We start from the raw sequence: 24,338 nt of genomic DNA, 5'->3' as shown, positions 1-24,338 counted from the left end.
GTCTGGTGATGTCTATGCGTTCCAGACTTCAGGCTGTAATTGCCTGCAAAGGATTTGCAACAAAGTATTAAAAAGTGAAAGTTAGATTTAGGATTGTTTAGTTTGTCCCATTACTTTTGGCCCCTTAAAAAGTGGGAGGCACATATAGAAACCGTTGTAATTCCTACACTGTTCACCTGATTTGGATGTAATTACCCTCAAATTAAATCTGAAAGTCTGCAGTTAAAGCACATCTTGTTTGTTTCATCAATCATGTTGGTTTAGGGTTAATTGGATGAAAACCACAGTCTATATATGCCAAATATGACCACTGATCACGAAAATACACTTGGCCCAAGAACTAAATGGCTGGATCTTGCCAAGTGCTATAACCATACATGTGTAGTAGAACTGTACGTTCTGGTACAGTGGCCTGATATGTGAGCATATGGGTACTGTATCTTTTGGTGATGCAGACTAGTGTAACTTACAGTGGCAAACAGACCTGTACTAAGGGCAGTGCAACTGGAGGCATCGTTCAGGGCACAAAGCTGAGGGATGAGGAGCACAGTTGCTGCCCTGGCAGCACCTTTGTCCATCTTGTGGGGCGCTTCTAGAGATGCCTAGCTGCCTGGGTGAATCCCAGCTTCCTTTACCTGTCCTCCTCTTTGTTTGCTGGATGAGGGTGAAGGGGACCTGCCCAGGATGTTGAGTAGCCTGGTATGGTAGTCGTGGCAAAAGTAAAGCATTGCGTGCTTGGAAATGTATTCAGAGTCAGTTGCATCTATGCTCCTATTGCACCTCCCTGATACATCCACTGTTGCGGCCCTATCATAGGTGTATATAAATGAATGCCAAGCACACCCTGCTCCCAGATAATACTTAGCTTGTGCTGGCAAATGGGTCCCTCCTCCTACGCGGCGCCAGTTTCCCAGTGTCATCTTCGGAAAGATGGCGCTACGCAGTTAAATAAAGGATTCTGGCACTGTATCAGAGCCTTTGCTCTCTCGTGCATATGCGCCATCGCCCTGAATAACACTGGGAAGATGGCACCGCCGAGGAGGGACCACTTGCCAGCACAAGGTAAGTATATGCGGGCTCCATTTATCAGAAAGTGGAGGTGCAGCCCTCAGTAGGTGTGACTGAATTAGGCCCAGTGTCTAATAGATGGCGGAATACTGCTTGTGCGCAAAAAGCCCAACAGAAGATGACTGCCACAGTGTACACCCACTAAAAGGTAAAAGCAAAGTGTTCTCACAATAAAAGCCATGACCTGGAACTGGAAATTATGTGATTAATGGATTCCAGAGCAGCAGCTGTACGGTTGTATTTGCTGGTTATAGATGTGGGTATATTTTGTGGATAAATGTGTTTATATTTTGTGGTCATAGTAGATAGGTATAATGCCCTGTTCCAGCAGTGTAATCAGCCACGTGTACAGTGTTAGGAGGCTTGTAGAGGAGAGATACCTTCTTGGAGTTCTGTTAGCTGTCTTTGAAGTTTCTGCAGCTGGCTCTGCAATCTCTCACACTGGTCTGTGCCATCAACCAGCTGTCTGCGTAGAGACACGATCTGACTGCCGGCCTCATCCTGACATAAGGAGAAGAAAAAGTTAAGTATGATGTTCAAAGATTAATTCTTACTAGTTCTCACTGATATACTGCAGGTGGAACAGTGAGTGTGTTGTACCGTGCTGGCTAGTTGGGAAGATGCAGAAGGCATGCAGGGTTCCTTCCTCTAGAATCACTATCATTACCTATATACAGTATAGAGAAGCACAGCATTGTGTTCTATAAGCCTTTAGTATTTTAAAAGTAAAGATATGTGGAAAACCGAGTGGTAGAGTTAATGCAGTTTCTTCTCCATTGGTGGCTAGTGTAGCAATTCTGGTGCATTTGTACATGTTAATATAGGTACAGTATATGAATGGATTACCTATCAGAAGTGGTGGTGGCAACTACAGGGGAGAAAAATGTTCACTCTTCTAACTGGAGGAGCTGTATGGATCTGGGAGCTGCTAATTAGCATATAATCACTTACACAGCATAGCCATGTTGTACAGTAGTACAATGATGTAGGGCTCTCTTAGCCGCCTGCTCTTTACCACCCAACGATGCGCAATGAGGGCATCCAGTAACATGACTCTATAAATCGTTATTTGCTAAAATTATGCGGAATTGCCCTTAATTTGCTATTGAACCCGCAATGTACTTTACTGATCATTTACTGAGCATCTGGGCCCAATAACCTGACATCTACTGTAGCTAACTGAGGGTCTGATGCCGAGTGAGTTGTAAACCAGGTGGGTTAGTATATCTTGCATGAAATTACTCTGTGCATGCCCAGAAAAGTGGGAGCAAGCATATGCGCCCATGGACATTTGCCTAATTGTACCACTAATTGTAGGCACAATGGGGATATTCCAGCAATGGAGGCCAAGTGCAGTTAATACATGTACGGAGGAATCGGTATGACATCCCGGCTGACGCATGGCCGGGAGTTCGAATCCCGGCAGCGGCAGCCCGACAAAACAGCAGAGCCCGGCAGCGGAAGCCCGACAGCGCTGGAAATTCCGATCATGGTAAGGTAAGTATCAACTAATCTAACCTAACCACCCTAACCCTCCTTAGGGGTGCCTAACCCTAACCTCCCCCCCAAGTGCCTAACCCTAATCCCCCCTCTAAGTGCCTAACCCTAACCCCCCCCTTCCCCGCTGCCTAAACCTAAGTCCCCCGGGGGGTGCCTAACCCTAACCTCCCCCCAGGGGTGCCTAACCCTAACCCTCCCCCTAGCCTAACCCTAACCCTCCCGGCGGGGTGCCTAACCCTAAGTTCCCCCCTGGGTGCCCTAAACCTAACCCTCCCCCCCGCAGCTCTCTGCTCGCGGCGCCCGGCACCCCTTCGATCGGGATGCCGGGCTCCGGTCTCCCGGCATCGGGGAAATGACAGGCGTCTAGATATAGATGCCTGTCATTTATCTCACGGCGGGATAAAGCAGTCGGGAAGCCGGCTTCCCGATTGTATACCTGTACGGACACCCAGAAAGAGATACAGTCACAGACACATATGCACCGGAGAAAGCTGTATTATTCAAGGGTGGTCAGTGGCAGGTACAAATAGTACATGAAGGCGGTCACCAGCACCAGGGAAAGGCATGTGATTGGCTGTTTGCAACTAATTCGCTCAAGCGGGTTAGTGATTTATTTCTGGCATGGGCATAGATTTTGCTGGTGTGTGAATTTAAGCAAAACTTTTTCTTGTACATGAGACAAGGAGTTGTTCCAATGTGCCATTCAGTGGGAGTTTTATGGGAGCGCTGCGGATGTATCAATGCAAATGGCAGCGATCAAAGGCGCTCAACGCGCCCAGATTGGAAGCCATACTTGACGGAGAACTGCACCTGCCATAGGGCTGGTGCAAATTTTGATGGTGCGACCAATGGTGTAGTTAAAGGACGCACCAATCGGTATTACAGCATGCACGGGCGCTAAAAGTGGGTGTTTTAGCCCTTGCACAGTCGGCGGCACGTATGTACACAAGAAAGGAGTTTGTCTGACATTTGCATAAACTGACAGACGGGCGACCTCCAATAGGTGCTGCTGTGTACAGCTCAGACTCAGACGCAATGTCTTACAAGCTCACCCGTCACCTCCTGCCATTTCTCATTAACTGGTGCTCAAGAACAAAGATGAGTATCAATGGTGACAATTTCCTAAATCCTTACCCTCTCCCTCTGAGCGTCCCTCAGTTCCTGCACAAGATCCTTTAGAGCCTCTTTCACAGCCTCAGGTTCAAGCTCTGGGTATGGAGAGTGACTGCGATCCGGTGACCCTCCTCGTGAGCCTGGGGTCCTCCGTCCGTCCAGCAGTGAGCTGACTGAGCCATCAAGACCTGCATACATACATGCATTGCAGTAAAATGCGAAAGGAGTATTATACAAGTTCGGACTGGATTATATACGTGGTATAATGCACTCCCTGCTATAAATTATATAGATATTGGAAATCATTGACAATTTCTGTTACTATCTCCAATAATAGATCCAAGGTATCTTATGTTATAATATCAGTAATAATATACATAAGGGGGCATTATTAGCCTCTGTCGTTAGGTGTCTACCTACAGTATCTGATATTATATGATCTCTAGTTTGTGTTAGCCAAATCTGTATCTGCACTGTGTTGTGAATTTGGTATGTGTATTTTTAAACCATATATGAGGATAATATTTCCACCCGATATGTCCCATTGTACAGAAGAGATTTGGTCTGTTCCATGTTTACAATATTGTGTTCAAAGGTCATCGCAAGCTATATCCTTGTCCAAATGAACCAAAGTCCTATTTAATAAGCTTAGGGGTTGCTGCTTGCAGGTTTTCAACAAGTCTATTGCTGCCCAATTCGAACATGAAATTCTTTAAAGCCTTCATGAATATCAAAAGCAGCATACACCATAAGCTTATAACTAAGCTGATAAGCCAATTAAATGTTAGGGCTTTAGTTGTCTGTTTGCAGGTTTTCAGAGTTCTTTTTAGTATACAAGTGTAAGAGTAAAGCTGCATACACAAACAACGATTTTGTAAATGAACGATTTTAGTGAACGATTTTCGGTCATTCTTTCAAGGAAAAAAATGAACGAAAATCTTTTACTAAAATCGTTCATTTACTAAATGTAATGAACGATTTTCTTGAACTACAAATGATTTTTGCATATTCCCTTATTGAAAATCGTTGTGTTGGTCAGTCTGACTGAACTACAAACTATTCATTTGTTTGAATAGTGCATGAACGATAACACTGTACAACAAATGAACACTTTTAATTTATTTCCTTTCTAAAAATAGTCATACATTACTAATTTGAGGTCAAGAAAAACTAAAATGATTTCAGAATGTTTTTACTAGCTCTATATTTTCGGCTACACTACTTGCACTATACTGTATGTACATTAGTAATATAGTCATAGTGAAAAGCTATTTTAAAATAATCTGATATTTTCTTGATAGAAAATAAATAACAGTTGTTTTAATTCAATCAATCACAAATAAGAACACAAAAGGAAACAAACACAGCATACGAAACAAACATACAGCATAGGAAAGTACTATCTAATATAGTGGCCTATTCATGGGGGTGCTTTCTCTTTGCTTGTCGCTTGTATACCTCTTCTGGGGCATCTCGTGTCACTGTCCAACAGTAGTGATTCCCCTACCCTGATATCTTTGTTCCATTGCTGAAATGTCTTGGTCAGTGGCGTAAATTCATCCCAGATGCCCGGAGGCAAGTTATCATTTAGTGCGCCCCTATCCCCCATATTTACAGCCCTAAGTGGGGTGAATATATTGTGGGTGATGGAGGAGGTGCCCCTTCAGTGCTGGCGCCCGGCGGCAGGCGCCTCCATTGTCTCCCATACTTCTGCCCCTGGTCTTGGTGGAACCGCTCACTATGCTTGTCACTCAGTGCACCACAGTTATCTTGTGTGGGTAATCCCGCGAATCGCATATATTTGAATAGGGGAGGGGACAAATAACTGATTCATTTAATTAGGTCATTAGGCCCCGCCCCCTCTGCGCGGAATGCAGATTGCTGGCAAGATTCTCTCCATTCTGCCCACTTCACTAGGAATACCCCTACATCGTCATAAATGGGCTATATCTCGGAACTCAGAGCTAACTGAGAGTTTTAAATGTCATATTCATTCTTTGCATGCTGAAATCAATTAGAAGTAACTATTTTCACATCGGAAACATTTTCATTGTTGTGCAGTGTAATCGTTCATCGTTTTAACTTAGAAAGTGAAAGATTTTTTCAATGATTGAACGATAAACGATATCGTTAACGATAATCGTTCAAAAAAATCGCTGTGTGTGTATGCACCTTTACACCTACAAGCTACATGGTTTTTTTTTACCTGGCCTCTCATTTTCTTACATACATTATATTCATTATTGTCCGTGTTCTGTGCCTAAGGCTCTCACCTTTACAGGGAGAGACAGCTCTACGAGGCGAGGGGCTGCGGCCTCTGATGCCCAGAGTACATCTTAGTGCTGAGCACAGGCCGTTTAGCTGGGCTTCAGCCTCCCTGCGTGCTGCTTGGATCTTGCTCAGCTCAGCTTCAAGGGCTCGCACTCGAGTCTCACATGCTCCAAGGTGAAGTCTGAGATCTGCGGCCTCGCTGGTTCCCTTTTGTAGCTGTTCCTGCAGTGACTTGCACCCCTCCTGCAGCCGCCTCTCTCCTGCACGGCTCTCACTAAGTCTCTGCTCAAAATTTCTCTCACGCTGGCAAGAAGAAGATTCTAATGCAGAGAGGCGCTGCTGCAGAGATGAGATCTAAGGGAGGACAGAAGTATACATATCAGCCGCAGTCCTTCTTTCTCTATGCACATATACATATATATATTCTAATTATATCTATATAAAGTGGAAATAACACAACAAATTATGTTCTTTACAGTAGACCTGATGCTGGCACACGACTTTTAACCTGAGCAGACAAAGTTATATTTATACATTAGTTGTTAAAAGCCATCTAATGCAATTTTATTATATAATAATTGTTAAAAAGAAAAACAATCACACATAAACTCCGAAAAGGTAAATAGAACATACAAATTGAGCTGGTCCTCCTGTGCACATACAGAATAGAAGTGCCTTAGAGTAGTGCGCAATAAAATACAGGTGTGCAGCTAATAAGTGCATAAGTAGGTGTTCATCAGGTACACCACAATACATCAAACAAACCAGACAATTATATGCAATGTTAGAGCCCTTCCTGCATAACAAATCCCTTTAAACACCAAGTGCCACAATTTATGTCCAAAAATAAAATGGGATAAATCACCCTGCAGCAGTCCAATGGTATCCAGCAACAATCCATGCAATTCGAAGGCAGATATATATATATACAGTCAGGTCCATAAATATTGGGACATTGACAGAATTTTCAGATTTTGTCATCTATTCACCACCACAATGGCTTTGAAATGAAACAAACAAGATGTGCTTTAACTGCAGACTTTCAGATTTAATTTGAGGGTAATTACAGCCAAATCAGGTGAACGGTGTAGGAATTACAACGGTTTCTATATGTGCCTCCCACTTTTGCCACTGTAAGTTACACTAGTCTGCATCACCAAAAGTTACAGTACCCATATGCTCACATATCAGGCCACTGTACCAGAACGTACAGTTCTACTACACATGTATGGTTATAGCACTTGGCAAGATCCAGCCATTTAGTTCTTGGGCCAAGTGTATTTTCGTGATCAGTGGTCATATTTGGCATATATAGACTGTGGTTTTCATCCAATTAACCCTAAACCAACATGATTCCCTGGCTTTCCATATGTAAAGACAAAATAAAAAATGTGAAGTCCAAGGGACATACAGTCAGGTGCATAAATATTGGGACATTGACAGAATTTTCATATTTTGGCCTCTATTCACCACCACAATGGCTTTGAAATGAAACAAACAAGATGTGCTTTAACTGCAGACTTTCAGATTTAATTTGAGGGTAATTACATCCAAATCAGGTGAACAGTGTAGGAATTACAACGGTTTCTATATGTGCCTCCCACTTTTTAAGGGGCCAAAAGTAATGGGACAAACTAAACAATCCTAAATCTAACTTTCACTTTTTAATACTTTGTTGCAAATCCTTTGCAGGCTTTGACTTCCCAGACAGCCCAGCCTCCTTCTCCCCTATACCCCGCCCCCAGCCCCAGGCAGGCCTGTTAAGTTAGCAAGGTCAAGGCAGGAGCGAGAAAGGAGACGGAAGACTGGCACAAACACCAATCCAAAAACACAGCAGGGGAACCAGAACAAAGGAAAACCCCAAAAGCCAGGTGCGTCAGGGTGGGCACCCTGTGTCCCCTATGGAGTTCGAAGAAAAGGACATAACCAGGTAAGAGATAAGTCTCCTTTCCTTCTACACATTCCATAGGGGACACAGGGACTATGCTGGGTCATCCCAAAGCAATTCTCCCAAGGGAGGGGACACTCCTGAGCTGTACTGAGAGCTTGCCGCCCAAAACCCGTGTCCGTGGAGGTGGCACATGAATAGAGGTGGAAAAAACCTGTGGATAGAAAACGACGTTACCGCCCTACAAAGCTGCTCCGCCGAAGCACCCATGGCGAGCTGCCTAAAGAGTACCTACCGACCTGGTGGTATGAGTAGTCACCACGTCTGCTGCCACGAATATGTGGCGGATGGACCAGGAAACCAGTGGGCCAAGTGCTTTGCAGCTGGCCAACCCGTTTGGGAAACCCATAGAGTACGAAGAAGGGGATCAGACGTATGGAGATCCTTAGCGTGGTCCAACTAAACTCAGAGGGCCCTCACCACATCCAGAGAGGCTACCTCCGGCAAAGAATCAGGAGACTGAAACGCCAGAATCACAAACACCTGGTTAATGTTCAACAGAGAGACATCCTTTGTAATTGTAGCCAAACTGTCCGGGTGAAAGACCAGAAACGGAGAGCAACACAACAGTGCACTCATGTCAGACCCTCTCTGAGCTGTAGCAATGGCCAGAAGGAATAGAGTCTTCCCAACAAAAGGACTAAAGAGCCCTCAGCATAAATGATAAATCCCAAGGAGCCACCCAAGGAACAAAGGGGGGCAGCACACGGAGGTCTCCTTGATGGAAAGACATGATGTCAGGTAACAACGCAATCAGTCTCTGAAAAAGTACAGAAAGGGTGAAAAACCTGAACCTCCAGGAACAAAAGGCCAAAAAAGAAATGGAGAGATCCCAGGGAAGACGAAAAGACCAAGGGTCAAGGTCCCTGATGAAAATCAAGATAAAGAACTCTGCCAAGCCTGGAGATAAATCGGATTTGTGGGCACGGGGCATAGTACTGACCTGAAAAACCCTACGGCCCTCGGGATGGATGTCTCAAGAGAAACCCCGTCAAAGGGAGAAGGGAGCAAACCGGATAGAAGCACAGGCCATGAGACAGAGATCCGGCTGTAGCAGAAGACATAGAGAAGCATCTACAGAGAGAGCCAGAAGAGCCGCGTGTCAAGCTTTCCGCGGCCAATTGGCAACCACAAGGATCACGGTGCTGCTATGAGGAGCACGGTGCCTCCACTAGGAGCACGGTTTCATCTTCCTGAGTAAATCTGCGGAGAACCTGCCGAATGAGCGAGATCGGAGGGAAAATGTACTGGAGTCAAAAGACCCACCAAATCGCCCAAGCTTCCACCACAAATGCTCCCTGGTCCCTGGTGCAAGTGCATTCCCTCAGCAGCCTGTAGTTGTATCAAGACACCATAGCAGACATCCAGAAGGCCCCAGCAATGAACCAGAGGCTGAAAGACATCTGCTGGATGAAAATACTACACACCTGAGCGATCGTCCTGGTGGCTGAGGAAGTCCACTGCCTAATTCTGGATGAAGATTGCAGAAATAGCCAGAAAAAGAGCCTCTGCCCAGCCGCGAATGCGACTGACCTCCTTCATGGCGCAGAGATGGAAGGTGTCTCCCTGATAATTAAAACTGCTTCAGGTGAGGCCTGGACTCACAACCTCGGCATTGCTCAACATATACTGTCTTATAAGTACAGCGTGCTGATCGATTGCGCCATTGGAGCACATTGGTTGATGTAGGCAACAGAGGCTGCGCTGTCGTGCTGAACCTGGACCTAAGAGACCCTGCAGAGCCCCAGAATGCTGACTAGAGGAAGGTTACCCTGAATTGTCCACCGACCATTGAAAAACTGTGGGCAGTCCTCGGCCACCCACCCGCAAGAAGGATCCAAACTTGAATCCAAAAGGGAAGCCTTAGTCCAAGTGGGACACCTGGAACCCACAAAAGAGGGATAGGGGAACCTCCCAAGAGAGGATGATGGGCTGCGACCTGATGAGGAGATAGAAACCATTCCAACAGGTAGAACTTCCCACTGCAGCGGCCCGGAGTGAAACCTGGCAATTACACCACGTCGCAGGTGGAAACCAGTGAGTCCAGGAATGGCATGCCAAAGTGAACTCGGCGGAGATGTAAGACTTTGCGCATCCTGTACTGAAGGACCTGAATTTTGTCAGAATAAAGAAGAGCTTCCAGAGCCTTTTGCACTTGGAGGGGACGTGTGCTGGGGTTTGTCTGAACCGGGCTGTCAGGAACAAAGCCAAAGGGTTCTCCTAGCTCAGACGAAGTCATCACCCTAGAATTAGGATACTTGTGTCACCACAAGGGACAATACTGGTTCCTGGGAGTGCCAAAGGAGAGTCCCTCCTATAAGGCGTCTGTCCACTGCCGATGGCTCTAGCCAAACAAGCGGGAGCTATAGCCAGATGAGCGATAGCACCTTCATGGAAATAAACCGTAGATAAGGTTTCCAACTTACAATCCTTGGATCCGTAAGGGAAAGGAAGTGAAAAGTTTCTAACTAGGCTGGCAATATATGCATCACATACTTCCATTAGCAGGAAGCGGAGGCGAGGAGCACACCGCCACTAAAGGTGTGTGCATAACATAGGAGCTCCCAGCTCTTTGGTCACCTCCACAGGTGTCTTGATCTTGGAGGACATATTAGAATCCTAGGCAATCCCCACACACAAAGCTGTAGCCATAGATGTGTGTAATAAGGGGAAAGTGCAATGAATGTAATGCCGCATAATTGATAATAAGTAAGGCGTAAATAAAGGTCAGCACAGTGAACCCCCTCACCCTGGTAACTCAGGGGTTAACTGTCATGGTACACAGAGAGAAAAGAAAACACTTTCCAATTAAAAAACAAGCACACGATACAGTCAATGCAATAAATACATACTGTATAATGGGCAGAAAAGTGCTCAACAGTGGGAGCCCCAGTCGGCTGGAAGGAGCTTAACTGTATAACCTGATCTTAGTAGTGAGGTATACAGGGAGACATGGGTCCAGCTCTCCGGAGTAGCTGTAGCTGGCTATGCTAAAATGGCCGCTCAGCGTCTCTGTGGGAGGGAGAGGAGGATAATAAACCCACTGGCAGGAAGCCTCCGTGAGGGCACCCGCTAGGAGCCGGGGGAGAGGCTAACGGGGAGAGCCCACCTCCCCCTTCTGACATAGATCCCCCAGGGCAGTGGGCACTACTATAATAGTGCCCGTTACCTATGTGCCCTGGTGGTCCAGCGGGAGTGCGGGTGGTCCGGCCCCCCGCTGTTTCAGAGAACCACCAGCAGGTGAAACCGCGCCAACATGGCTCCCTGCAAGCAGGGAACCGCATTACCTGAGTCCCCGGCGTCTGGCGGCAGCAGGTGTCCTCTGTGTCTGTGGAGGACCCGGCCGCCAGCGCCGGTTGTGGTGGGGCGGTAGCGCTGAGCGTCCTATAGGACGTTCTGTGTGCTGCCCACTCAAAGTAAAATCAAATCAAATATAGACTTTTAGGCTGCTGAAGCAGCTCGTTTGTAGTTTGCCTGGCTCCTGCCTTGGCACCAAACTAAAAACTGTCCTGCCTGGGGGTGGGATATAGCGGAGAAGGAGGCTGGGCTGCCTGGGAAGTCAAAGACTTTAACTGTTTGGTGCCCAGTACTCCTTCTGCACAGCCTGTACCCAGCATAGTCCCTGTGTCCCTTATGGAACGTGTAGAAGAAATGTGGCATACACTCTCCTTCTTTCTCCTTGCATATGTCTGAAATGACATGTGTCTCCTTTCCCCTGTGAATTAACAATAAATTGGTAAAAGCATGTACACTCTCCCAAATGGCAATACAGGAACAAAAGGGTCATCTCTGGTGGTTCCAAAATGAAGATGGTACTGGAACAGGTCAGAACCTCGGTCCCGGACACCGTGCCTGCCACCCACAGAAGCCCACTGTTACCCGTTGTTAGCAGAGGAGAGCCCAGTCAGAGCCTTTTCTTAACGCGTTTCTGACCTATAAGAGTCCTTCATCTTATTTTGTCTTTCGCATAAATCGTGGCACCTGGTGTTTAAAGCGATTTGTTATGCAGGAAGCGCTCTAACATTGCCCTCCTACAGAGCTGGATTTAGACCTCATGGGGCCCTAGGCAAGATACCAGTTTGGGGCCCCCCTACCTCAAACAATCCATAGCACTTTATTTGCATTCCTGATTCATGCAAAGCATCCCTACCCTAATCCTGACCCTAACTCAACCCTAAGCTCAAACCTGACCCTAACCATAACCTCTAACCCTAATACCCTAACTGCTAAACCCTACACCATCCCTAATACCCCAACTCAAACACCTAATCTGACCTTAATACCCTAACCCAAACTGATACACCAACCCTAATACCTTATCCCTAATGCCAGAACCCAAACTAAACCTAATACCCTAAGGTTATACTCCTCATTATCCATTGAATACATCACATAAGCCTGAGAAGTGCTAAGGATTAGAAGGTAGCTGCGAGGTGGCATCTGCAACGGGGGTTGTGGTGTGGCCATGCCCAGTATTGTGTGTGACTGTGCTCAGCTTAGTACAATGATGGGGATGAGTCATCACCATTACACCCCCCCCCCCCGCTTTTTTTTTAAAGTACACTATAGGATTTATTTTTGTAATGGTAGGTGGAGAGTGGACAGGACTGCAATATTGTATAGTATATTACAAGTACCTAACATGAAAATACCATCATCCTGGATTGATGCACTAATAATACTAATAATATCATGATCATCATAATGTATATTACTATATTACTGCTTGTAATATAAGGCAGTCCTGTCCACTTCCCAGACCCCATCTACCATAAAAAATAAATCCTACATAATTCAATCTATATTAGAGTAGTTGAGAGTAGCACAGTACTTGACCCTACCTGCCTGGCTGCTGTAATTCCCTGAGATCTGGATCCTCGGTCACTGTCTCACTCAGCCAGACTCTGCCTTGGCCTGTCCCGCTGCTACTTGCTGGGTGCCACCGATGCGTGCTGCTGGTGGCAAGCTGAAAGCCTGGCAGTCAGTGGCAGAGGCTGCTGTGCTGGGGGTAGGCTGGAGCTAGATGGGGCTGGTCGGAGGACCCGGTGACCCTCCTCCTCCCTCTTATGCACAGTCACTCTGTGACAATGCAGACAGTGGTGCCGCAGCGGGACTCTATAAGCGGGTCCTCGTGACATCTTGATGTCACGAGGTACTTGTACAGTGCTCCTCTGGAAGCATTTTGACCGTACAGATTTCTTAGGGAAAAGGGGCCCATCTAGGGCCCCGCGAGTCAAAAGGGGCACATCCACGGGCCCCTTGGGACTCGTGGGGCCCCAGGCGAGCGCCTAGGTTGCCTTGTGGGAAATCCGGGCCTACCCTCCTGTGCACATGACATGTAACCTAAAGATGTGTCCACAAACATCTATCCTCCATGCGCTACAAATCGCGTTACATATAACGCGTGAGAGCCGCGTGACTCAGTGGCGCCGAGAATCTTTTCGTGCAACTTTTTACCTTCAAATGCGTCTTATTCGCAAAGAGATGTGAATAGAATGCACAGGCAGCTTCTGCGGATACAGCAAGCCTATATTCTGTGGGTGTAGCGCAATGCTACGTTACAGTGTCAGCAGCTGTGGCACTGTAACATAGCGTTTCACATGCATATACAGCCGCAGTCCCACACAGAATATAGGCTTGCCGCATATCATTTTACTCAGCAGAAGCCGCCTGTGCATCCTATGCTGTGCGAATAAGATGCATTTAAAGGTAAAAAGTCGCACGGAAAGATGCTCGTCGCTACCGAGTCACGCCACAGCATGGCGCTACTAGAAGGGCTGTTTAACGCGCTAGGAGGCTAGATGTATGAGGACCCATCTGTATCTGCACTTGTTGGTACGTCACCTCTCTGCGAGCAGCCTCCCTCTCGGCCTCGCTCTCTATTACACGCTGTCTCAGCTCCAGGGATTCTCTGCGACTCTGCTGCTCCCTCTGCTCCTCCTGCTGTATCCGGGCCTGGAGCTCGGCCACCTCCTGCTCCTTCTGGCTGCTCTCTCCACCCAGTGTTTTTACCTGGGGAGAGATGTCGGGTAGGTGAGGTGAGTACATGAATTGTGTTTATTATTTAGTCTTCCCTTTGTAAAGTTCCTGTTATGCTTTCATACACAAACTAAGGGGTCTATTTACTAAGCAGTGTTAGGTGACAGAGTGAAATGTGATAAGGTGCCAACCAATCAGCTCCCAACTGTCATTTTTCAAACACAGCCTGTGAGATGACAGTTGGGAGCTGACTGGCTGGCACCTTATCACTTTTCACTCTGTCTCCTAACACTGCTTAGTAAATAGACCCCTAAGCATCATACCATCCTGAGTCAGAAATTACAGTACTACATATAAAATACTATTGACAAAATTCTATATACAAAAGTGAATGGAGATGGTATGTTCAAAACAAAGTGATCATATGAGAGAGGAAGCAGAATATATAAAGCTGAATATTGCTTAGTTGCATATAAGTGTAGCAGATATTGCAGTATATATAATGTAAGGCAGATGGTGTGGTAAAGGCATTACCTGTCTGCGCAGCTCCTGTAGCTGTCTGCGAGCCTCCATGTGTGAACGCTCCACCTCGCGCAGGCTGTTTCTCAGCTGTGCCGCTTCCCGCTCCACACATGATTTTGCCTCCTGCAGTACAGCCATGCGCTGCTGTTTTTCCTCTAGCGCCATCTGCAAGCTGGAGGAACCATGGCAATGACATTACTACCCCACACCACATCATTATAGTATTTATCAACATGTGCATCTATTTTGCAAGATTTTCAAACTATTTTATCTGCTTAATTATATCCCTGAACTCTCTCAATACAGCAAGTCCTCATTACTACTAGGACAAATATAGGCACAATGTGCTTTATTCAGTACTGTGTGTATACCAATTCCATTAATGAACTGTCATCTGTATCCTGGGAGAATACAAATATTGGAAAGTTTCCTATTCAGATATTTAACAGACTGATCTTACTGAAATAGTATTGCACTAGATGACGTGTGTTATAATAATATTATTTGTCATACTGTATGACTATGGGTCTGATTCAGACCTGCTCGCTAAGCCGCGATCGCTCGCTGCCAAAAGGGGCCGGGTATGCAAATTCCGCGATCACCACTGTGTGGTGTAAGGATGCCCTCTATGTCTTAGATAATGATGGCAGTGAGCGCACGCTGATGTATAAAGACGCCCACTTTTCTTTCTTAACACACATCATTTCCAAGAAGTGTATGAATAATCGGTAATATCGAGAGCCATCGGAGCTGCTCGCAGCCTTTGAGGTAGACCCTACCCCACCGCAAGCACTGCGATCAGTTCAGGCTAAAATACAACCAAGTGACGTGTTCAATGACGCTTCCATGCTAATTATGCACACCCATTAAACTCCATTTTGATGCTCAGACACGCCTGCGTTCGCACATCCACTCCCCCGTTCACAAGCGCCTTTCCCTGTCACCACCCACAAATGGCGCTAGCGAGCAAGCGCAGCTTAGCGACCGGGTCTGAATCAGGCCCTATATGTCATGTGATCATCTCACACCCTATACAGGAAGGATGTCCTTTTTAGACAGGTTTGCACCACTGCTGCCTGGTCCACAGACATAGGTTTCCATACCTATTACAAGGGAGTTCCATGCCTTTCAGTTTGCGTACCATCAATAATAAAAAAGACTATAACTAATTATTTTGCTAATTTTCTGCACATAGTAAAGTTTTGTACTTGACCGCAGGAGCATCCAGGCGTCAAGTGAGTTATAAGACGTAGGTCCTGATTCAGAGTATTACGCTATGTCAATGTTCATGCAGTTAAGCGATTTTTTGTTACTGTGTATGTCATGTGCGAAACGCAGAGGAAAGTCTCACTGTGCACGCGCCAGCTGTAGTTGTACACGCTATTCGCAATATCTCAGTGATCACAAGGTCCTGAGCAGACCACTGCGATCCATAGATGTTTCTGGGTGGAGATGGGGAGGTGGCTGAAAATGCTCGCAGAAGGGGGCCGGCCCATGGGCGTGTTATGGGAATTCCAAGGGGTGTCTGCGATCACGTCTGTGTTCCCTATCACAGAACCACAGTCTCAGTGGCAATTTATAGAAAGAAAGTTGATCCAGAATCTGCGCTGCCCAGGACTTACGCAAGGAGTCGATGTGCGTCCGATATTGGGTCAGTGGTGGTGTGTTCTCAACCCCGGAGGATCTGCACACAACGCAGATAGGGGAAGTGGGTGTAGCAAAGGTATGTAGTCAGGATGCCGACGGTCTAAATGCCGACCATCGGCATCCCGACTGTCTAATCCCGGCAAGGGTCTAATGACAGGCGTCGAAATCCCGATGCCTGTCATTTTACCTACGCTGGGTGCCCGACGCCCGGCTTCCCGATCGAAGATAAGCCAGGCGCGGACAGCCACGGGGGGGGGGGGGGGGGGGGGGGGGAGATTTTAGATTAGGGGCTTTTGGGTGGGAGTTAGGGTTAGGCACCCCCCTCGGGAGTGTTAGACTAGAGGGAGGAGGGGTTAGGAACCCCCCTGGGAGACTTAGGTTTAGGCTGTGTGGAAGGGGGGCTTATGTTTAGACACTTACAGGGGGGGTTAGGGTTAGACACTGGGGGGAAGTTAGCGTTATGCACCCCTAAGGAAGGGTTAGGGGGGGGTATGTTAGTAAATACTAAAATACTTGCCTGTTGAGATTAGAACCGCCGGTCTTCCAGCGTTGGGATTAGAACAGTCTGGCGGTATTTCATACCAATCCCGTAACAAAGTCCATCACACACTATTTCAGGCGGGAAGTCTGTTAGCCGGCATTAGCATATTTCTGCACATAAATCGCAAGCGCAATCGGAGCTGTGAATTCCATAGCGTACAACCCTAAATCAGGCCCATAGTCCCCTAACTTTCCCATTCACTACCACAGACCATAACAAGTAACTGGGAGACGTTCACAATCTTCCAAACTTTTCAGTACATTTAATTCAGTGTTTCAGAGCAGCTGACAGGGTTATATACTATGTTACATGGTAAGAAAAAATAATAACAATGGACGGTAAATCTCCATCTCATTTGGGAGACATGATGATGAAATTCCACTTTAACTTACAGTAACTTACACTGTTGGATGCCGTATTAGTTAAAGAGGTATTTTTTAGCAAAGTCTGGCACTAGCAAGCGCATCTACTGTTATCATTTCCTTATGTGGATATAGTATAGTGTAGTAGGCAGCATTACACAAAGCCAAAGTAAAGAAAGCTTAGAAAGTCAAGGAGAATACAAGCCAATGATTGAAGCCTGAGAACTGTGATTGTCAATGTGGCAAAGCTCACCTGCTCCTCTCTGTCTCAGTTTTCTTGATGGATGCTCTCAGTTCTGTATTGGACTTATGCAAAGTTTCTCTTTCACGAGTCAGATCTCCAAGATCTCTACGTAACTCTAGAGCCTCCTTCCTCTGCACCTCACAGGTCTCCTCCGCCTCTCGCAGCAGCCGCTGGACTTCAATAATGTCCCTGCGCAACCCGTCTCTGGCATCCTCCGCTAAACGCACCTGAGTGCGCAGCTCCTCCACCTGCATGGGAGTGACGCCTTAGCTGAGCACATTTCACTAATCCATCTTTTATTGCAATCTGTACCCGGGTGGTTAGCTAATGCTTTAATTCAGCGCCCAAAGGGATAGATTTAGTGTTGCATGTAAGTGCAGTTGCTACAAAGATGTGCCATGCTGTTGAATTAATGCCCTGCGTATAACACTTATTTGTATTAAGATTTGCATGTACATTGTGCATGTGGCGCATTGCACTTGGGGAAATTAACCCCTTCGCTGCTGAGGATCTTTTTATCCTTGCGCTGAGGTCATTTTTTCACATTTGCATTCGTCGCATTCCAACATCGATATCAATGATTTTTTTATGTGGTACCCACACAAATTATACCTTTTAGGAGGTGTGGGCTCAAGGGCAAGAGGCCACACCCCCAAGGTTGGGAATATAGAGGGGCTTAAAGTCACTGTCCCATCTCTGGCAACACTTTTGTAGTATAAAAAAAAAAGTGACATCACTACTCCGGGACCAGCTGCAATGATCCTCTGGACTCCCCACCAGTAATAAGTGCCGGTGAGGAGATGGTAAGTAACCCAGGGCACTTTGCTGTGGAGTCATCATCTGCAGTTTTAACGTAGATGCAGATGATGAGCCCCACTCATCCTCCACTGTGAAGGGGGCTAAAGTGTGAGTGCCATACAGTAAGGGTGTGCAAACGCAAGTTAGGAACATCTTAGAGATGCATCTTAGCTTGATAGTGACTTTCAATAAGTTATCTATAAGACGTTAATTTTACACCTATATTAAAGGTTGTGATGTTTAGAGATGATGGGGATTATGTAATATGTTCCGATTTCACAGACCTGGCAGGATCTCAGCGAGATTGCTGCTAAATTTAAAGAGGTAATTAGTTACAAGGCTTGTTAAGCCTTAAAATTGATTGCCGCTTTAAATTTAGCAGCAATCTCATTGAAATGCAGTTGGTTCTGTGACATTGGAACCTATCACACAACCCCCGATGATGGGGATTGATGCATCGTTGCTCCTATATGATAGATTTAAGGTTGCAGATATACTGGACCAAATTTTGAGTCAGCTGCATCTACGTCCTCTCTTCTGTCCAGCCGCGGCAGCCTGCTTGCTATCTTATGCTAATGCATGTATCCACCCGTCTATGGTGATTATCTGTCCGTCTTCATGCCGCCATGATGCGTCCTAATTTCGAAATGCGCACGACTATGTGGGAACACAAGAGCGCAAATGCAAATACAGCATCTGTACGTTTCATTCTAAATGAGCTTCACAGAGGTTTGTTTTTTATGTGGGAAAACTGCCCCATCTAAACCTACAGATGGAGACCTCTGCCCCAGGATCTCCCTCTTATTAACATGCAGCCACATACTGCCAGCACAGTCACACAAACAGCCAACAGGTGACATAAGAGAGCTAGTTCAGGTAGCTACACTACAGCCAGAGACATAGGAGCCAGCTCCCAATACTTGTGCTGCCCGCAGCCATATCTAAGCAGTCCTGGCAATGTAAAGTGAAAGCCATCGCATCACTAGTGAATGGGTACTAAGGGCTGATGTTCAGGATGTCACACTCTGATGTGTGCTGGGTTGTGGACGGTCCATGGAGGCTGCTGCCACTGAGCAGCAATAGTCTCTTCTCTCTCCCCACGTGATGTTCCACTGTGACTGCACTGCTACACAGTGGTAGTGGACAGGTAAGAAGTGTTACAGGGGGGTAGGGGGGTGATCGCCCTGACCGCCCTACCCCCCTGGATCCGCACTTGGTACCAGCCCTCCTTATAAATCAATACTATTCCCTCTACCCATCCATTATATATCCTTCTCAGCTTACCCTCCAACTGTTCACCCCTAAGAACTTATTCTATGAACCCTTACAGGTAGAGCACGCTTCATGCACAGCTCCCTTGTCTACATCTCCCCTTAAACAACTGCTTGGGTACAAGATCACTGAGCACTGAATCAACTTTTCTCTGCTTACTTTGCTATCTTATATGTTTACCCTGTACAGCGCTGTGTACACTTTGTTGTGCCTTTATAAATAAAGGTATTATTATTATTATTATTAATAATAATAATGAGCAATGGCCATTTTCTATCTTTGTCATTGGATTCCTGCATCACTAAATAACACAACTTACCTCTTTGCTCAGACTCTCTCTGTCCTGACTCAGTTGTTTGACTCTCTCACAGAGACTCTTGTTCTCATTAGAGTGAGCAGAGATAGCATCCTCAAACTCGGCCTGCAAAGCCTTCAGGTCTGAAGATACTCCATCTAGCAGTGTCTGCTTGGTTCAAAAAGAAATGTATTAAGTACTACAGCTTTCGCACAGTGCTTTCTAGAATAAAGAGACATAGTTGCTTTAATCACAAATACACCCGACACATTACATGAGCAACCACAAGCTCTATGGAACATATCTATATATGTACAGTAAATACAGACCTTGTCCTGGTCTTGCTTAATCTGAGCTTCCCGTCTAAACCTCTCAGCCTCCAGCTTGGTGTCAGAAAGCTCCCTCTGGGTCTGAATCAGCCGCTCACTCAAAGAATTTTTCTCAGTTTCCTTCTGGAAAAGAGCCTGAACAAGAAGATTTTAAGCCTCACAGACACATCAATGCCAGATGATGACAGGCAGAGCGTGATCTCCAAATAAGTAACTCCCAGAATTAGGATAGGTCATACAGTTCTGTATCCAGCTGACATCAACTAGCTCTTCCAATACATCAAGCAAAACCCCTCTTATAATTCAGTACAGGCAGTGGTGGTATTATTAAGATGTATTCAGGAACTGAGGTGACGCCATCTCTTACCTTTTGTTTCTCGCTCTCCACTGCCAGTAGGCTCTCTTCCTTCTCCTCCTGCAAACGCACAATCTCCGCACTCAGTATCTGCTTTATGTTCTCACACTCAGAGAGAAGCTCTACTTTCTCATTCTCCATGCGCTGAACTGCCTCCTGCTTCTCCGCAATCATGGCCTGACACAGGGACTCCTGAGGGCAAAAGGTAGCGGGTGAACCATTGAGCCTCACAGTATTTGGTGATATGCAAGAGAACAACATGTGAGCCTGCGGTAGTGATTAGAGAGAAGTCATATGGATACAGTACTAACCTTGAGCTGGGGATAAATGGGATCTATGTACTAAGCCTTGAAGAGAGGTAAAGTGAATGGAAATACCAGTACCAACCAATCAGCTCCTAAATGTTACAGGCTGTGTTTGAAAAAAGGAGATTCATGGTAAAACTTTCCTTGTTAACTCTCTTTCTTCGAAGACCATAGGGTCCACAGGGAGACAATGGGGTGTAGGTGGGACCTGAATGACCGGACACCAACAGCAAAGCTTTTCAATCCCAGGATGCTCCGGTCCTTCCCCCTATACCCCGCCCACAGCCTGAGGGCACTTCAGTTTTGTTAGCAAGCCCAAGGCAGGAGCAGGATAGGAGAGAAGGAGGACTGGTACACTGAATCACACGCTCACACAGAGAAGGAAACAAGTGACCAAGAGAAGAAACCCATAGAAGCTAGGAACGTCAGAGCGGGTGCCCTGTGGACCCTATGGACTTCGAAGAAAGAGAGTGAACCAAAGTAAGTTTTACCATAACTCTCCTTTTCTTCTTCAGGGTCCATAGGGCTCCACAGGGAGATATTGGGGATGTTCCAAAGCAGTTGTTCAAGGACTGGAACACTCCTGAGCTGATAGGAATACCCTATGCCCGAAGGAAGCATCCTGAGAGGCAAATGTATCAATGGCATAAAACCTAAGAAAGGTGTGGAGAGAAGACCAGGTGGCCACCTTGCATAGCTGTTCAGCTGAGGCTCCACGCCGGGCTGCCCACGAGGGACCCTCAGAGCGAGTAGAATGAGCAGATACTGAAGCCGGCACAGGAAGGCCAGTCTACGTGTAAGCCTGTGAGATAGTCATGCGAATCAATCTGACCAGAATCTGTTTGTTAGCTGGCCATCCCTTCTTGTGGAATCCATATAGGACAAAAAGGGAGTCCGATTTCCTGATGGAAGTAGTGCGGTCCACGTAGATCTTCAGAGCATGGACCACATCCAACGAGGCCTCACCTGCCGAGAGGTCGGGCGAATAAAAAGCCGGAACCACAATTGCCTCATTCAGGTGGAAGCAATAAACCACCTTGGGAAGGAAACCTGAGCGTCTACGAAAAACAGCCTTGTCCTGATAATATATTAAAAAGGGGGAGCGACATGAAAGCGCCCCTAAATCCGATACCCTACGGGCAGATGCTGTAACCAGAACAGAGGGCCTGATTCAGAGCCGCTAGCTCGCGCTGTGCGTTCACAAGCGGCCCGATGTTCTGCGCATGTGCACGCTTCTTCCTGCGCGTGCGCAATCTACACAATGCGATCGCATCCCTCTCGCTCACCCAGCAAAGGCAGCCCAGGGTAATGAGTGACAGGAGAGACAGTTTGTGGGTGGTTACAGGGGCAGGACACTAATAACGGGGGGTTGGAGATGCGAACGCAGGCGTGCCTGAGTGTTTCAATGCCGTTTTAGAGGCGTGCATAATTAACAGGCAGCGTCATAGTACACGTCACTTGCCTTTTTTTTTACACTGATTTCCTCGCAATGCTAGCGGTAGGGTAAAGCTACCTCAAGCACTGCGTTCACATCCGATGGTGCTCGATGTACCAATGTATTAATACACTTCCTGGAGATGACGTGGTGCTGGTGGGTGGCTCTGCCTGTGCTATTGGGCATACGCATACACAAAGTGGCTGCTCGCTAAGAGATGGTGGGCGTGCTTATGCCTTGGTGAGCGTTCGCTTCTCGTGGCGTCACTTTGACAAATTTGCATACGCATCCAGCGAGCGTACGCAGATAGCGAACGGGTCTGAATCAGACCCAGAGTCTTCGCAGTGAGCCACTTGATATCCACTGATTCCAGGGGTTCAAATGGAGGTTCCTGAAGTGCTTGGAGCACCACTGACAAATCCCATGGAGCCACAGGAGGGACAAAGGGAGGTTGTATACGTAGAACACCTTGCATGAAGGTGTGAACATCCGCTATAGTAGCAATTCTGCGCTGAAACTAGATAGACAAAGCAGAGACCTGCACTATGATAGATGCTAGGCGGAGCCCTAGATCCAGTCCAGCCTGAAGAAAGGCAAGAATTAGAGAAACCTTAAATACTTGCGGGTCATAGTTTCTTGGAGCACACCACTAGAAAAAATGTATGCCATACTCTGTGGTAAATCCTGGCTGAGGCCGGTTTATGTGCTCTGAGCATGGTCTGGACTACAGAGCTGGAGAAACCCTTAGCCGTTAGGAGGGATGTCTCAAGAGCCAAGCCATTAAAGACAGATGGGCTAGGTCCGGATGTAGACATGGACCCTGAGACAACAGGTCTACTCGTAGAGGAAGTTGAAGGGGAACATCTTTGTATATCGGAGTACCAATGACGTCTGGGCCAAAGCAGAGCAATGAACAGGACTGTACCCCCCTCCTGCTTGAACTTTCGAAGCACTCGAGGAAGTAGGGATACTGGAGGGAAGAGATATGCCAAATATAAGTTCCATTTCACCGACAATGAGTCTATGAAGGCCGCGTCGGGGTCCTGTGTTCTGACTCCATAAATTGGAAGTTTGTTGTTGTGTCTTGAGGCCATGAGTTCCACTTCCGGAAGACCCCATTTGTCCACTAGAAGCTGAAAGACTTCTGGATGTAGAGACCATTTTCCTGCATGCTCGTCGTGATGAGGAAATCTGCTTCCCAATTGAGAATCCCCGGTATGAACACTGCGGAGATGGCTGGGAGATTGCGTTCGGCCCATGTGAGAGTGCAGGACACTTCTGTCATTGCTGACTGACTTTGAGTGCCCCCTTGGTGATTGAGGTAGGCCACAGCCGTGTACTTGTTCTGGCCTGTTTTTCAGAATATTCTGAGCCAGGGTGAGAGCTCTGTAGATGGCTCGAATTTCCAGGATGTTGATTGGCAACACTGCCTCGACTGTGGACCATTGGCCCTGGAAGGAGTGCTGGCCGGTTACTGCGCCCCACCCTCGGAGGCTTGCATCCGTGGTGAGGAGAGCCCAGTCCGGGGTCCAAAAGTGATGACCCTTATTATTCAAATGGAAAGTCTGTAGCCACCAGGCTAGGGACAGGCGAACCTCTGGGGAGAGGCTCATCGTCTGGGATTTCAGCAGATGGGGTAGCCCGTTCCACCTGGAGAGGATCAGGTGTTGTAGGGGTCTGGAGTGAGACTGAGCGAACTCCACCATGTCCAAGGTGGACACCATTGATCCCAAGGCCTGCATTGCAGAGTGAATTGACACTCAGCGATTGTGGTGCAGTCTGCGTAGTCTGTGCTGGATTGCTAAAATCTTGTCCGCCGTTAGGAAGATTCTCTGAACTCGAGAGTCGAGGAGGGCTCCCAAATGTACCATCCTTTGAGAGGGTGTTAGGGAAGATTGATCAGCCAACCGTGCATTTGAAGAAAGACAATGGTTACCTGTAGATGACGGTGAAGAGTCTCTGGGGAGCTAGCCAACAGCAAGAGATCGTCCAAGTATGGGGGCAGTCTGATCCCTTGACGACGAAGAGAGGCCGGCATAACTGCCATGATCTTAGTAAAGACTTGGGAGGGCGTTGAAAGGCTGAGCCTGAAAATGGTAATGTCGCTGAAGTATAGCAAACCGGAGATATTGGTGATGAGAAGGCGCTATAGGTACATGTAGGGAAATGTCCTGAATGTCTAGAGATACCATTAAGCTCCATAGCTAGGATAATGTAACGGAAGGTTTCCATATGAAACCTGGGCACCATGATAAACTTGTTCAGAGATTTGAGGTTTAGTATAGGCCGATGGGATCCATTGGGCTTCTGAACTAAGAAAAGGGTAGAATAATAGCCCTTGCTCCATTGTGAGT

The 24,338-nt window shown here is 46.9% G+C and overlaps 1 protein-coding gene across 4 annotated transcripts in view; it reads right to left on the bottom strand.

Moving 5' to 3' along the window:
* The window catches only part of CROCC2 (ciliary rootlet coiled-coil, rootletin family member 2), a 160,455-nt gene that overhangs the window by 16,147 nt on the left and 119,970 nt on the right, over window positions 1-24,338 (bottom strand). For all 4 annotated transcript variants that reach the window (XM_088479235.1, XM_088479237.1, XM_088479236.1 and 1 more), the window contains exons 21-29: window positions 20,257-20,436; window positions 19,890-20,024; window positions 19,585-19,728; window positions 17,205-17,443; window positions 14,414-14,573; window positions 13,745-13,912; window positions 5,955-6,306; window positions 3,703-3,869; window positions 1,449-1,569 (exon numbers count right to left, since the gene is read on the bottom strand). In XM_088479235.1, the coding sequence (XP_088335361.1) occupies window positions 1,449-1,569; window positions 3,703-3,869; window positions 5,955-6,306; window positions 13,745-13,912; window positions 14,414-14,573; window positions 17,205-17,443; window positions 19,585-19,728; window positions 19,890-20,024; window positions 20,257-20,436 (1,666 nt within the window). The remainder of the gene's footprint in view (window positions 1-1,448; window positions 1,570-3,702; window positions 3,870-5,954; window positions 6,307-13,744; window positions 13,913-14,413; window positions 14,574-17,204; window positions 17,444-19,584; window positions 19,729-19,889; window positions 20,025-20,256; window positions 20,437-24,338) is intronic.

This window comes from Taudactylus pleione, unplaced genomic scaffold (genome assembly GCF_031769625.1).
Source record: "Taudactylus pleione unplaced genomic scaffold, aTauple2 ptg000229l, whole genome shotgun sequence".
NCBI lineage: Eukaryota > Metazoa > Chordata > Amphibia > Anura > Myobatrachidae > Taudactylus > Taudactylus pleione.
The sequence above is the reverse complement of the archived record's forward strand: the minus strand, read 5'-3'. Positions and strand labels throughout refer to the sequence as shown.